Source organism: Coregonus lavaretus (genome assembly GCF_964263955.1).
Source record: "Coregonus lavaretus genome assembly, chromosome: 10".
Classification (NCBI taxonomy): domain Eukaryota; kingdom Metazoa; phylum Chordata; class Actinopteri; order Salmoniformes; family Salmonidae; genus Coregonus; species Coregonus lavaretus.
The window spans coordinates 7065899-7080039 of record NC_139997.1 but is presented as its reverse complement, the minus strand read 5'-3'; the positions used below and the strand labels follow the sequence as shown (position 1 = coordinate 7080039).

The window sequence follows — 14141 nt, the reverse complement described above, 5'->3', positions numbered from 1 at the left end:
AGGGATGTGGTGGTGGTTGGGAAGGTAATGTAGTACATCCATGATTTTGCCTAGTTAGGGATGTGGTGGTGGTTGGGAAGGTAATGTAGTACATTCATGATTTTGCCTAGTTAGGGATGTGGTGGTGGTTGGGAAGGTAATGTAGTACATTCATGATTTTGCCTAGTTAGGGATGTGGTGGTGGTTGGGAAGGTAATGTAGTACATCCATGATTTTGCTCTCAGGGGAATTTCCTCCTAGAATTTCCAAATGTCAGATTTGCACATTTTCTGTCAAGGATTTTTGTTGTTAAATGATGCTTAGAAGAAAAAGCTCTTTTTAGGTACATAATATTGAGAGGCAGCAGAGGGTGAAAAGGCTTTCCGCTACATTAGTGAACCCTCCCTCTTTCCTTCCCTGAAGGGCAGTGACATGGATGTGTCAATAGCTGGCAGATGGATTTGACTGTGCATCAGTTGGTAAGAGGAACGTGGCGCTAGTGATAGAAAGGTTGAGATGAAAGAAGGCACGTATGTTATTATCATTGTGTAATACCTCACACTGTCTATTCATATCTGCATCTCAGCCCCTTTGCCAACAACCACCATGCCTCCTTTCATCACCACTCTACACTGTAGTTTTCCCAAACAAATAATATAACCTTATTGTGGGAATTCTAAGAGCACGTTAAGTCTGTCTATAACTCCAATCCACGGGAAAAGCGTTGATTATAAATGAACAGTCAATGTCATAATGAAGAGCACCCATCTATGCCAATGATTTTACTGCATGCTCAAGGCTAATGTCAATGTTAGCGCTACAGAGAATGAGAGAAAGAGTGGATATTCTTGAACTGTCTGCTGAACGTAGTTTGCTTGGGTCAATCACATAAATAACAATTCATTATAATATGATTTGACTACCTCAGTCACTGTGGCTTTAATGTTACTAATGAAAAACCGAAATTGGCTACTCTTTCACCTCTCTTTTTACCCCTTTGCCACCCTTTTTAACAAAAACAGATTCTAAGTTCTTCTCCAGAAAAACACTTATCAAACATCCTGGTTTTTCAACCAAAAAAAGAGACAATAAATTCCCCTTTCTCAGTGTTCTGTCCCCTTTTTTCCCTCCTCTCCTCCCTGGTCTTTCAGGGGTGCCAGCCTCCACATGCGGAGAGACTTGTATGTTCTGTACAGTATGGATTTATCTCACTCCAGTTGCAGTAGCCTCGAACACTGGCTGGTCACCGCGGGCGACGCACTAAGGGAGGAGCTTTTGCACTTGACTTGCTTATTCGTTCTCTGAGCTTCCAGGTTAAACCAGACTCTAGTCCTATGCTTCCAGGTTAAACCAGACTCTAGTCCTATGCTTCCAGGTTAAACCAGACTCTAGTCTTATGCTTCCAGGTTAAACCAGACTCTAGTCCTATGCTTCCAGGTTAAACCAGACTCTAGTCCTATGTTTCCAGGTTAAACCAGACTCTAGTCCTATGCTTCCAGGTTAAACCAGACTCTAGTCCTATGCTTCCAGGTTAAACCAGACTCTAGTCCTATGCTTCCAGGTTAAACCAGACTCTAATCCTATGCTTCCAGGTTAAACCAGAATCTAATCCTATGCTTCCAGGTTAAACCAGACTCTAGTCCTATGCTTCCAGGTTAAACCAGACTCTAGTCCTATGCTTCCAGGTTAAACCAGACTCTAGTCCTATGCTTCCAGGTTAAACCAGACTCTAGTCCTATGCTTCCAGGTTAAACCAGACTCTAATCCTATGCTTCCAGGTTAAACCAGACTCTAGGCTTATGCTTCCAGGTTAAACCAGACTCTAGGCTTATGCTTCCAGGTTAATCCAGACTGCAGTCCTACGCTTCCAGGTTAAGCCAGACTCTAGGCTTATGCTTCCAGGTTAAACCGGACTCTAGTCCTATGCTTCCAGGTTAAACCAGACTGTAGTCCTATGCTTCCAGGTTAAACCAGACTGTAGTCCTATGCTTCCAGGTTATACCGGGCTCTAGTCCTATGCTTCCAGGTTAAACCCGACTCTAGTCCTATGCGTCCAGGTTAAACCAGACACTATATACATTTGCTTCCAGGTTAAGATAGAGTATTATGCTTCCAGGTTAAACCAGACTCTAGGCTTATGCTTCCAGGTTAAACTGGACTCTTATCCTATGCTTCCAAGTTAAACTGTACTCTTATCCTATGCTTCCAGGTTAAACCAGACTTTAGTCCTATGCTTCCAGGTTAAACCAGACTCTAGGCTTATGCTTCCAGGTTAAACTGGACTCTTATCCTATGCTTCCAAGTTAAACTGTACTCTTATCCTATGCTTCCAGGTTAAACCAGACTTTAGTCCTATGCTTCCAGGTTAAACCAGACTCTAGTCCTATGCATCCAGGTTAAACCAGACTCTAGTCCTATGCGTCCAGGTTAAGCTAGAGATTAGATTCTACTACCAATTTGCTGCCTTTTCCCCTGCTTATTTCTTTCATTTTCATTTCTATTATTTTTCTTTCGGTTCTGACTGCTGCATGCGCACAGACTGTTTGCTTGGCATGCTGGGTAGAGCCCTGCACGGGTGAGAATTTTAAGCCTGAGCCCTACCCATGCCCGCAACGTTCAGGCCCTACCCTACCCAGGCCCAATTGCTTCTGCCAAATTTAAGGCCCGGCCCAGCCTAAAATCAGAAATAACTTCCTCCGTTAACTTCGCTCTGCATGCGCTCTGTTCATGGCTCTGAGTCTGAGTATCCATAGCGATTGCTCTGCTTGGGCTGCTCTGCTCAATAAAGAGACATGAGACAGCAGTTAGCTGTTAGCTACTTTTCGTCACTAAACTCCGACAAAACTGAAAGAACATTATTATTTTCTGTGAAATAATCTATCCTGTTTTATATTTGATGAGGTTGAAGCGCTTCTGACACCATGTTATGATCTTAGTCAGATATGACTGTACTGCGCAGCAGAGCACGAGCAAATGGCTGAGCTTCAAAATGGTAGTGATCAATTTTGTGATACCCGCGCTCTGCCTGTACCCTAGCTATTGATGAAAAAACTGTCCCTACCCGGCCCAAACCCGATGTATAATGTCAGGGCCCGTCTGGCTCGGGTCGGCTAGTAGAGCTCTAATGCTGGGATAAGGCCTCCATAGTGGACTGGACTCCCGGGTTGCATCCAAAATGGCACCCTTTCCCTAATGCACTACTTTCTACAAGGCATGTGTTCTATCATGCAAAGCCATGTCTGTCAGAGCTATAGACTAGGCCGGAAGGTTGCAGTCAGTCAGTCAGTCAGTCAGTCAGTCAGTCAGTGTGGCAGAGTCTTTGTGCTAGTGGGGATCACCAGGTGTGCCTCTCACTCAGTCTTATTAATAGCATGTCTACAAAAGACCCCATAGAGTCCTAGTTACCCTACAGACAGACCCAGAGACAGGCCTCTCAGCCAGCACTGGTAATCATATCTCTATACACCTTTCAGGAGCTCAATCACCCCACATAAAGGCAACGGTAAACGGCCTCGGTGACCTGCATTGGATGAATGGTGCTGACATGTGGCACAGGTGTACCTCTCGGCTGAGTACTGCATTTATCTGGCTAGTTTCTTTGTGCAAAAGAGAATTCTGTCTCATTTGGTCTTGTTGTATGGCTTATTTTGTGTCCGAGTCTGCCGATGCAAGTGTTGGTGTGTGCGTGTGCGTGTACGTGTGTGTGCACCTGTGTGCGTGTGTGAGCGTGTGTGCGTGCACCTGTGCGTGTGCCTGTGTGTGTGTGTGTGTGTGTGTGTGTGTGAGTCCGTCCGTCCGTTGTCAGTAGGTCAACCTGACAGCTTCCTGTATCTAGACTAAACATGAACAATGGAACAGGCTGCCATGAAACTGATGCCAAAACAACAGCCTGTGGCAGCTAGCGCCCTGCCCGGCTCTGTCCTGTCGGTCAGTTAGTAACAAAGTGTGGCCCCTCCGTCCCATCACCTTTATAAACAGAAACAGAGACACAGAGAGCACATAACAAAGGATTTTTTTTTTCCCCCTTTCATTGTATTGGGTTTCAAAGAGCACAGAGCATCAGTGTGCTCAGATCTCAGTCATAGTACCCACCCAGAGTATGTCTATGTTTTGAAATCAACAGAAACGCGAGTGCCCATGTTGTTAACGGCTGAATGAAAATGCCCAGAAATCCCAACCCAATGTGTCTATGTTTTGGAATCGACAAAAACAGTGTGTCATCATATGGGAAAGGGAATACAGTTGAGTATTAGCAGGTTGGCTGAATCTGGCACATTTACATACATGTTGATCATCAATGTGCATTGTCCCTGTCGAGTTATGTTAAAGACTCCATTTTTGTCCGATTTTTGATTTGAACCATGGTGGGTTCTAAGAGGATTAGTCAGGTCAGCTGCTGCGTAATAACAGGAAGGAATGCCAATCTACTAAACTTCTGTTCCAGACTGTTCTCACCAGGCAGGCTTAATGAGTTAGTGTTGAGGAGAAGGGACATTAATAAAACACGATAATCAGCAGCAGCTTTTGTCTTGTTAGTTGCCGTACAGTACAGTACATTTTATGAACCTATTTCACTATTTCCTTCATATGTTAAACCAATTGTCACCCATCCCCACCATCTTCTAACCTCCATTCAAATTCCAGCAACAAAAAATCCTTATATCATTTTTAAAGTAATATCGTAAATAAAGTGTGTGTGTCCGTAGTGTAGGACTCATTGAATGTTGAGGGTGTATCATCTAGCCTGTGTCTAGCTGCCTGCGTGTGTGAGCCTACGAGCGTGTCTGTCTGTCTGTCTGTCTGTCTGTCTGTCTGTCTGTCTGTTCCTACCCGGTTCCTGCCTGTGTTATTAAGCTGTGAGCTCCCCAGTGTGTTCCCACACGGCTGTTTACTCCTCTCTGTGTGTTTATTAGTGAGCTTCAGAAACCATCTGCTGTTCCTGTGGGGTTTGTATAGTGCACTACTTATTACCAGGGCCCATAGGGGGAAGTAGTGCACTATATAGGAAATATGGTGTCATTTGGGGGACACTGTGTTTTTCATGGGTATGGGGCATACGGTGGACAGCATGAGGAGCCTGGGCTGAATTGATTTAATGATTTCTGTTCTGTGGTCCAGTCTGAGTACTGTCTGTTGAGATGCAGCACAAGAGAGCAATTACAGATATGTAGCCAGAGAAGATTGTTGTTTGATTAAATGGTGGCTGGGCGCCGATTAGTGTACCAGTTGAAACTGGCTGTAGCTGGACTGATTTTCTTATAAATGATACACAGTAATGACTGGAGCTGGACTGATTTTCTTTTTAGAAATGAGACAGTAATGACTGTAGCTGGACTGATTTTCTTATAAATGACACAGTAATGATAGCTAGCTAGTAGGGCCGCGACGATACCAGTATCACAATATTTGTTCTATGGCAAACCTGAAAACACAAAGCAGACCGAACTCTTTGGTCCCTTTAAAACCCTGCTCTATGTAAAATATTGTGTGCTACAGCTTGGAAAATAAATAAATGGGACTCTGGATGACACCATAATGATGTTTGTTTCCAACATTAGGGCTGTTTTCCTAAAGAAGTTAAAACTACTTTGTGTTTTCTTTCCTTGTCGCGATACTGGTATCATCTGGTCCTACTAGCTAGCTAGCTAAGCAGATAGCTATGTGACCTGTTAGCAAAGATTACAATAAATAACCCTATCATCTGTGGTGTTAGCAAACCAGCTATATAAGCTACTATGCTAGCTAGCTGGCTAGATAAACATGATGCTAAGATATCAGATGGGAGCTAATAGCCAACGTAGCTAGCTAACGTTAGCTGGTTATCATTTTGAACATGCACCATTTTCAGCAACAAGCCATCTAACTTCTGGTGTAACGTTATCTATTTACTGCTGTGCTGATCTGACCAGCCGCAATCGTATTCATAAATTGACAGTTGATAGTCGGATTAGATGATTGTCGTAATAGAGAATGAAGGAAGTGTTTTAAAATGCCTAAATAAAGGTTGGCAATAGGTTTAGCGACCTAAGAATCTTCCTGCATGTTTTTGGACCAAGAAAGCTGGAGCTCAGCGAATGTGCAAGCTTTCTCACATCTCAAACTATGGGCAGATTTGAGTCATTCAGACAGAACGTGCATCGTCGTTTCATCTTTTTTCCTACCCTCGCTCTACTTGTTAGATATTATGCACATTTATGGCTTGGTAGCAAATGTAATCGCCATAGCTAGTTATCATAGTAGCAGTAAACAGCAGCATGTGATATGAGCGATGGAGAGAGATGTGAAGAAAGGGAGCGGAGTTACAGCCTTGCTCTATCCAATCATAGCAGTAGGATCAAGTTACAACCCGCCCATTTCTAGACAGATAGCATTTGCAACGCCAGGGATGTGGGTTCGATTCCAGTATGAAGAAACATTTAGAATGTATGCACTCACTAACTGTAAGTCGCTCTGGATAAGAGCGTCTGCTAAATGACTAAAATGTAAATGTAAAATGCCATTCAGAGGGTGAATGGGCAAGACAAAAGATTTAAGTACCTTTGAACGGGGTATGGTAGTAGGTGCCAGTCGCACCGGTTTGAGTGTGTCAAGAACTGCAACGCTGCTGGGGTTTTCACGCTCAATTTTCCTGTGTGTATCATGAATGGTCCACCACCCCAAAGGACATCCAGCCAACTTGACACAACTGTGGGAAGCATCGGAGTCAACATACGTAGGCCAGCATCCCTGTGGAACGCTTTCGACACCTTGTAGAGTCCATGCCCCGACTTATTGAGGCTGTTTTGAGGGCAAAAGGGGATGCAACGCAATATTAGGAAGGTGTTCTTAATGTTTTGTACTCAGTGGAAGTATTTGTTTAGTTTAATAAAAGTAGGTCTAGATGAGGGTTCTCCAACTGGCGGCCCGCGGGGTGATTTTATTTATTATAATTTTTTGGCTGACAAAGCAAATCAGCTCAAAGTGATTTTAATTTTGGAAATCTGTTCCAAAGTATTCCCACACATAATAGAGAGATATATGAGATCGTATACAAATGTAAGTAATCTTTGAAATGGTTATGTTTTAGTCAAATATTATTTATGTTTGGGCTTCTTGCGGTCAATTTGCAGTCTGCAAATTATTTCTAATTATGTTCCGGCCCCCTGACCATCCGCTCAAGAAAGAATCGTCCTGCGGCTGAATCTAGTTGATGATACCTGGTCTAGATTATGTGGATTGAAGAGTATGGGTTAGGGTTAGATGACTAAAATGTAAATGGATGACAAATATAATGCCCTTAATAGTGCAGCCAGTCTTGTGATACCAGGTTGTGATACCAGTCTTGTGATACCAGGTTGTGATACCAGTCTTGTGATACCAGGTTGTGATACCAGTCTTGTGATACCAGGTTGTGATACCAGGTTGCTCTGATCTCTGTAAAGACTCTAAATACCCCTGTTGCCTCTCTCCCTCCCCTCCAGTCTATTTGCACTGCTGTCCAAGAAGCACAACAAGGTCTTGGAGCAGGCTACCCAGTCTCTGAGAGGTCCCCGGGGGGCAGACGACAGCTCTGTACTGCCTGACTACGTGAGTACTGCTCCTACTGATTTGGTCTATGAAAAATATAGGCCTATCCCAGTTATCTTTTAATTCAATGGTGGGACTACTAGGGAAATTAACTACACACACACACAAAGTGAATACTGCTCCCTTCCCTTGGTCCTGGTCCCTTGGGCCTGCACCTCCAGCCATGTCTGATCTGAGTGTCTGAGTTTGTGTCTAGGTCTGACTGTCTCTCACTGCGTTTGCATCTGCATTCGTGGTGCGTGCCGTGTGTTTCTTTGTGTCTGGGTGTGTCTGGGGGGGGGAAGGGTGAGGGGCGGCGGTGTGGGTCAGACGTTGTGGGCCCCAAGGACGAGATGGAGTGGCTGAGGTGTGTGCCTGATTATCCCCCCCCCCCCTCGCCCTCTCCTCTCTTTTGTTTGGATGCCTCTTTCATGACCCTTATCCCTCCCCTTGTTTTACCCTGTGTCACACACACACACACACACACACACACACACACACTGGCTGGAAAAGACCATTGCTATGTCTAGAGTCGTCGAAGCTGAATTAACCTCCAGGCAATGATATCACTTCACCCAAACATGACCCTCCCTGGTCACACAATGTTTTGTAAACGTCTCTATTAATTATATTATGTTTTCTATATGTCTGTGTGAATTATATCATGGAAGGTTCCCTCCAAGCTCCAACAATAAGGTTGCAGGGGTCGTATTCATTAGGGCACACTGTAGTAAAACGTAGCAAAAAATGTTTCGCAACAGAGAACTAAAACAAGCGTTTCTTATTGGTTAAGTTCAGGTAGTACCCTGTTTCAGTCAATTTTATGTTTGGGGCCTGATGAATACGACCCTGGTCTCCGTAGAAGCAGTTGTGATCTCAGGGGTACTGTTGTTCCTGGTTGGTATCTCGTGTCCACTATTATGTTCTCTGAGTAATGTTGATAAGGTCTTTATATTGATGTTGCTAGGAAGGGGGAAATCCTGCAGTCTGAACATGAAGGTTGTTATTCAAACATCCTGTCCACGTGAGAAACTCTTCTCTCTCTGTCTGTCTCTCTGTCTGCACCATTCTGCAGTAGCATCTCATCAACCTATTTTTATCTATATCAGTTAAACATTTTTAAACGCTAAGAAATATGGTGCTTGCACACAGACAGACACACAGTCATATTCAGTACACACATGGTGTTTTATGCATGCTACCGTACTCCCCACACTCGTGCTCCAAGTGCATTCTCCGATGACTTTCTCTTGAGTACGTTCTTGTGAGGACGAGAGTGTGGAGTACCCATAAAACATTCCATTTGAGAAGCACTTCTCCTACCATATTAACTCACGCTGCACCTCCCCATTCACTGAACCTTCTCCCAGCCAGGACAATGGCAACAATAGAGAACAAACAAGATATACACAAAGCAAACGTTTTACTTCATAATTATCAGCTAGCTATATGTGAATAGTAATTATCTAGCCAGCTAGTTAAACAGGCAAAAATGAACTAAAACTAATGTTACGCAACGTAGATGTCAATTATTCGTGGCTCTCTAGCTAGCTAACAGTAGTGGCTAGCCAGTTTGCCCTATTGACTTACTATGGGCTTGCGATCTACACACACTACAGTGGGTGTTGTAGGCAGGTAAACATGGCCAAATTAACACTATGTATTTATTAACGTATCAAGATAAAAAAATATAGTACATAAAGTACATATGAGAAGTGAATGGGCAACATTTCATTCCGAAGTCAGTTGATACTCTCTCGCTTCAGCTCAAATAATGGACTCCATTGATTTCAAGAAATGTTGCGTCGTTTTTTTCCCCTGGTTGCATCATATTTCTGTGCATATTTTAATAATAATATAATAATAATATGCCATTTAGCAGACGCTTTTATCCAAAGTGACTTACAGTCATGCGTGCATACATTTTTGCTTGCATCGATGCATGCTTCAAAATATGTACAAACGGAGTAAGCATCCGAGAAGTGCCCTCCGTGCTCCATTCAGCATACTTTGATTTGGACTCGTACTCCGACCCTCCCCTGCTTCAATTTGTGTGCTCGGAGCACGGTAGTGTGCAGTTTATTTGACATAATAAATACCTTGGAAACACTCACCAGAGCACTCACAATAAAAACACTATTTAAAACTGACAAATATACGCATATACAAGGACCAGTAATTAATTGGGGAAGCTGATATACACACAGCAGTGTTGTTGTCAGTAGACTGAGACAGACAGGCAGGCTGTGTGAGTGGTGTTGTTGTCAGTAGACTGAGACAGACAGGCAGGCTGTGTGAGTGGTGTTGTTGTCAGTAGACTGAGACAGACAGGCAGGCTGTGTGAGTGGTGTTGTTGTCAGTAGACTGAGACAGACAGGCAGGCTGTGTGAGTGGTGTTGTTGTCAGTAGACTGAGACAGACAGGCAGGCTGTGTGAGTGGTGTTGTTGTCAGTAGACTGAGACAGACAGGCAGGCTGTGTGAGTGGTGTTGTTGTCAGTAGACTGAGACAGACAGGCAGGCTGTGTGAGTGGTGTTGTTGTCAGTAGACTGAGACAGACAGGCAGGCTGTGTGAGTAGTGTTGTTGTCAGTAGACTGAGACAGACAGGCAGGCTGTGTGAGTGGTGTTGTTGTCAGTAGACTGAGACAGACAGGCAGGCTGTGTGAGTGGTGTTGTCAGTAGACTGAGACAGACAGGCAGGCTGTGTGAGTGGTGTTGTTGTCAGTAGACTGAGACAGACAGGCAGGCTGTGTGAGTGGTGTTGTTGTCAGTAGACTGAGACAGACAGGCAGGCTGTGTGAGTGGTGTTGTTGTCAGTAGACTGAGACAGACAGGCAGGCTGTGTGAGTGGTGTTGTTGTCAGTAGACTGAGACAGACAGGCAGGCTGTGTGAGTGGTGTTGTTGTCAGTAGACTGAGACAGACAGGCAGGCTGTGTGAGTGGTGTTGTTGTCAGTAGACTGAGACAGACAGGCAGGCTGTGTGAGTGGTGTTGTTGTCAGTAGACTGAGACAGACAGGCAGGCTGTGTGAGTGGTGTTGTTGTCAGTAGACTGAGACAGACAGGCAGGCAGGCTGTGTGAGTGGTGTTGTTGTCAGTAGACTGAGACAGACAGGCAGGCTGTGTGAGTGGTGTTGTTGTCAGTAGACTGAGACAGACAGGCAGGCTGTGTGAGTGGTGTTGTTGTCAGTAGACTGAGACAGACAGGCAGGCTGTGTGAGTGGTGTTGTTGTCAGTAGACTGAGACAGACAGGCAGGCTGTGTGAGTGGTGTTGTTGTCAGTAGACTGAGACAGACAGGCAGGCAGGCTGTGTGAGTGGTGTTGTTGTCAGTAGACTGAGACAGACAGGCAGGCTGTGTGAGTGGTGTTGTTGTCAGTAGACTGAGACAGACAGGCAGGCTGTGTGAGTGGTGTTGTTGTCAGTAGACTGAGACAGACAGGCAGGCTGTGTGAGTGGTGTTGTTGTCAGTAGACTGAGACAGACAGGCAGGCTGTGTGAGTGGTGTTGTTGAAGAGAGGGGAAGACTGGAGAGACTGGCGAGGAGGAGAGGGGGGAGGAGGGGAGAGACAGGCGAGGAGGAGAGGGGGGAGGAGGGGAGAGACAGTCGAGGGGGGAGGAGGGGAGAGACAGTCGAGGGGGAGAGGGGGGAGGAGGGGAGAGACAGTCGAGGGGGGAGGAGGGGAGAGACAGTCGAGGGGGGAGGAGGGGAGAGACAGGCGAGGAGGAGAAGGGGGAGGAGGGGAGAGACAGTCGAGGAGGAGAGGGGGGAGGAGGGGAGAGACAGTCGAGGAGGAGAGGGGGGAGGAGGGGAGAGACAGTCGAGGAGGAGAGGGGGGAGGAGGGGAGAGACAGGCGAGGAGGAGAGGGGGGAGGAGGGGAGAGACAGGCGAGGAGGAGAGGGGGGAGGCCCCACTTTGCCATCAGGCCTCGTGACTGATCTGCCCTGACGTAGAGCCACACGCTCAGACACCATCCACAGAGGAGGAGAGAGAGGAGAGGAGAGGAGGGGAGAGGGAGGAGGGGGAAGGTAGGGAGGGAGGAAAGGGGTGAGAGAGGAGAGGAGGGTGAGAGGCACACCCAGTCAGAGGTGGGGGGGAGGAGGAGTGACAGGGGAGAGGAGGAGTGACTGGTGAGGAGTGACCGCAGTCACTCCTTGACTCTATCTTAACAAGTAACTATTGTTTTTATTTTGTTGCTATTGATATATTTCCGTGAATATTTCTTCATGCAATTAATCCTTTACAATAGTTTATGCACTATTTATCAAGCATTTATTTATCATTCATATTTGTGCAGCTTGCAGGTTGATATGCGTCTGATGCATATGCTAAAGGGACGCCTGGCAACGTTCTCTAGCGGGTACTTATATGCTAAAAGGCCAGGCAGTTCTAGTGTTAAGGCAGCCCCCCACACCTCTCTGATTCAGAGGGGTTGGGTAAAAAGCGGAAGACACATTTCAGTTGAGTGCATTCAGTTGTGCAACTGACTAGATATCCCCTTTCCCTTCAGTTCAGTAGTGTCTGCTCTGTGTCAATGCCAAGTGGGGCGGGACAAACAGATTAGACCAGCCACAATACTGAGAACAGTGCTCTGTTTCAACCATGTACTTATCACATCACTATTACACTTCTCTTCCTTACCTCTCCGTCTATCTCTCATTCTCCTCTCTCTCTCTTTCTCCCTACTCTCTCTCTATAAAGCTCTGTCTCTCTATCCATCCCTCTCTCCCCTCCTGTCTGGCCTATTTACCAGCAGGATGAAGGTAAAGGCAGTAATAGAAAGCAGCTGGCCCTGACAGTGTTCTGTTCTGAGGGGAGGAACAGGGGAGGAGAGAAGGAATGAGGGAGCGAGGGAGAGAGAGACAAGGGGTGGAGAAAAGAGAGGAGGGAAGATGGAGAGAGATCAGAGGTTTGTGACTGACATCTAGAAAGAATGCAATTTGACATGGCGGCCATGCTGCAGAGAGAGGGAGAGGGAGAGTGGGATAGAGAGAGAGAGCACTAATGTTTGTTTAATGTGGGATTGTCCTCAACCTGTAATTGGTCTTTAAGGAAGCAGGAGGAGAGGCCTTAAACACTGTTGGCTCAGTGGGAGCGTTTACCCCTAATGACTTAGTGCACTGTAAGTCCCAAATGGAACCCTATTCCCTTTATAGTCTAATACTTTATAGGGCCCTTATATTCAACTCTGGACCTCGAAGCCAGTTCCACAGTTTTTTCTTCTTCATTGTTTCCCTCTAATCAGGGGACTGATTTTAGACCTGGGACACCAGGTGTGTGCAATTAGTTATCAGGTAGAACAGAAAACCAGCAGACTGGACCTCATCGGGTAAGAGTCGAATACCCCTGATATAGGGAATAGGGTGCCATTTGATACGCAGACCCTTTTCCCCTAATGCGTCTGCATCTCCTCTCCTCACGACCACCAAATCCCCTCCTCCTCTTCTTCCTGAATCCCTACCTCCCACGCAGACACAGCATTCTCTCTCTCTCTCGCTCTCTCTCTCTCTTTCTCTCTTTCTCTCTCTCTCTCTCTCGCTCGCTGTGTTTGTGGAGCTGGGTCTGGTTAGTGTCAGGGCTTTAGAGGGTTATGCCCCGGCCCCCGGAGACCTCAGTAGACAGGCTAAAGCCCAGGCCAAGGGCAGGTTTCACTGGGGAGCTGAAGCCCCTCTCCCCCCTGGACACCCCCTCAGCCTGGAGGTCATGTGTCTGTTTACTGATTAACATTTCAAGGTGACGGCTGATATTTTCTCTCTCTCTGCCCATCCCCCATCTTACTCTACCACTCAATCCCTCGCTTGTCCCTGAACTTTAAGGCCTAGACTCACTGGGAAAAAGCAGCAGGAATGATTTGTTGACGAAGGCTGAAGCATTCTGTTTTTGGTTTCCCTCAGAGGATATTTAAAATAAAGGTTAAAAAACAGTTTGTGGTTTTGACTGTAATCTCTGTGAGGAGAGACTACAGACCAGACCTCCATGTCCCTCTGTTTACATCTGTGGGCTAAAGCACTGCCTCTGCTCTAGGTTTATTTTCCTTTACGTTTACTCACTGATTTGTCCTGTAGCACTGTTCCCTGGTTTAGTCTGTAGTCCTGTAGTCAGATATAGCATCAGACATTGTGTTGACTGAATTTACTCCTTGGATTGGCTGGTTCCATAGGGGCCCTATCATTTATTTGTTTATCTTTTGAAAACTACACAAGTACTTGGATCGTCCCACGAATAGAGTACATTTTGAGTCCAGTTGATATTTTAAGTAGAAATTGTACTCCGATATTGAATTAAAAGCCTGCTATATTAAATGAAATGCCCTTTAATATGGACAGCATGGAAATTAAATAAATCAGCATTTTGACATGTCCCATGTCATGTTTTTACAACTTCTAGGAAGATTTTAACCCACTTTATGACAGAATTCTTAAAATTTGGTGAAATAAAATGTTATTTTTTTGTTTTTTTTACCAAATGACACTACCCAAAATGTACTCTATTCGTGGAACGACCCACTTATTAATAGTACAATACTATGTGGACCCACCACAATATGTACAGTTAACATCCCTCTGTCTCCTGCTGCTCTACAGCCACATCCCCCGCCTTCATTACATTACACTGTC

At 45.5% G+C, this 14141-nt stretch overlaps 1 protein-coding gene across 2 annotated transcripts in view; it reads left to right on the top strand.

The window, feature by feature from the left end:
* LOC311136623 (dymeclin-like) overlaps positions 1-14141 on the top strand; it is a 142527-nt gene that overhangs the window by 82545 nt on the left and 45841 nt on the right. For both annotated transcript variants that reach the window (XM_084170812.1, XM_084170813.1), the window contains exon 14: positions 7440-7545. In XM_084170812.1, coding sequence (XP_084026938.1) covers positions 7440-7545 — 106 coding nt within the window. The remainder of the gene's footprint in view (positions 1-7439; positions 7546-14141) is intronic.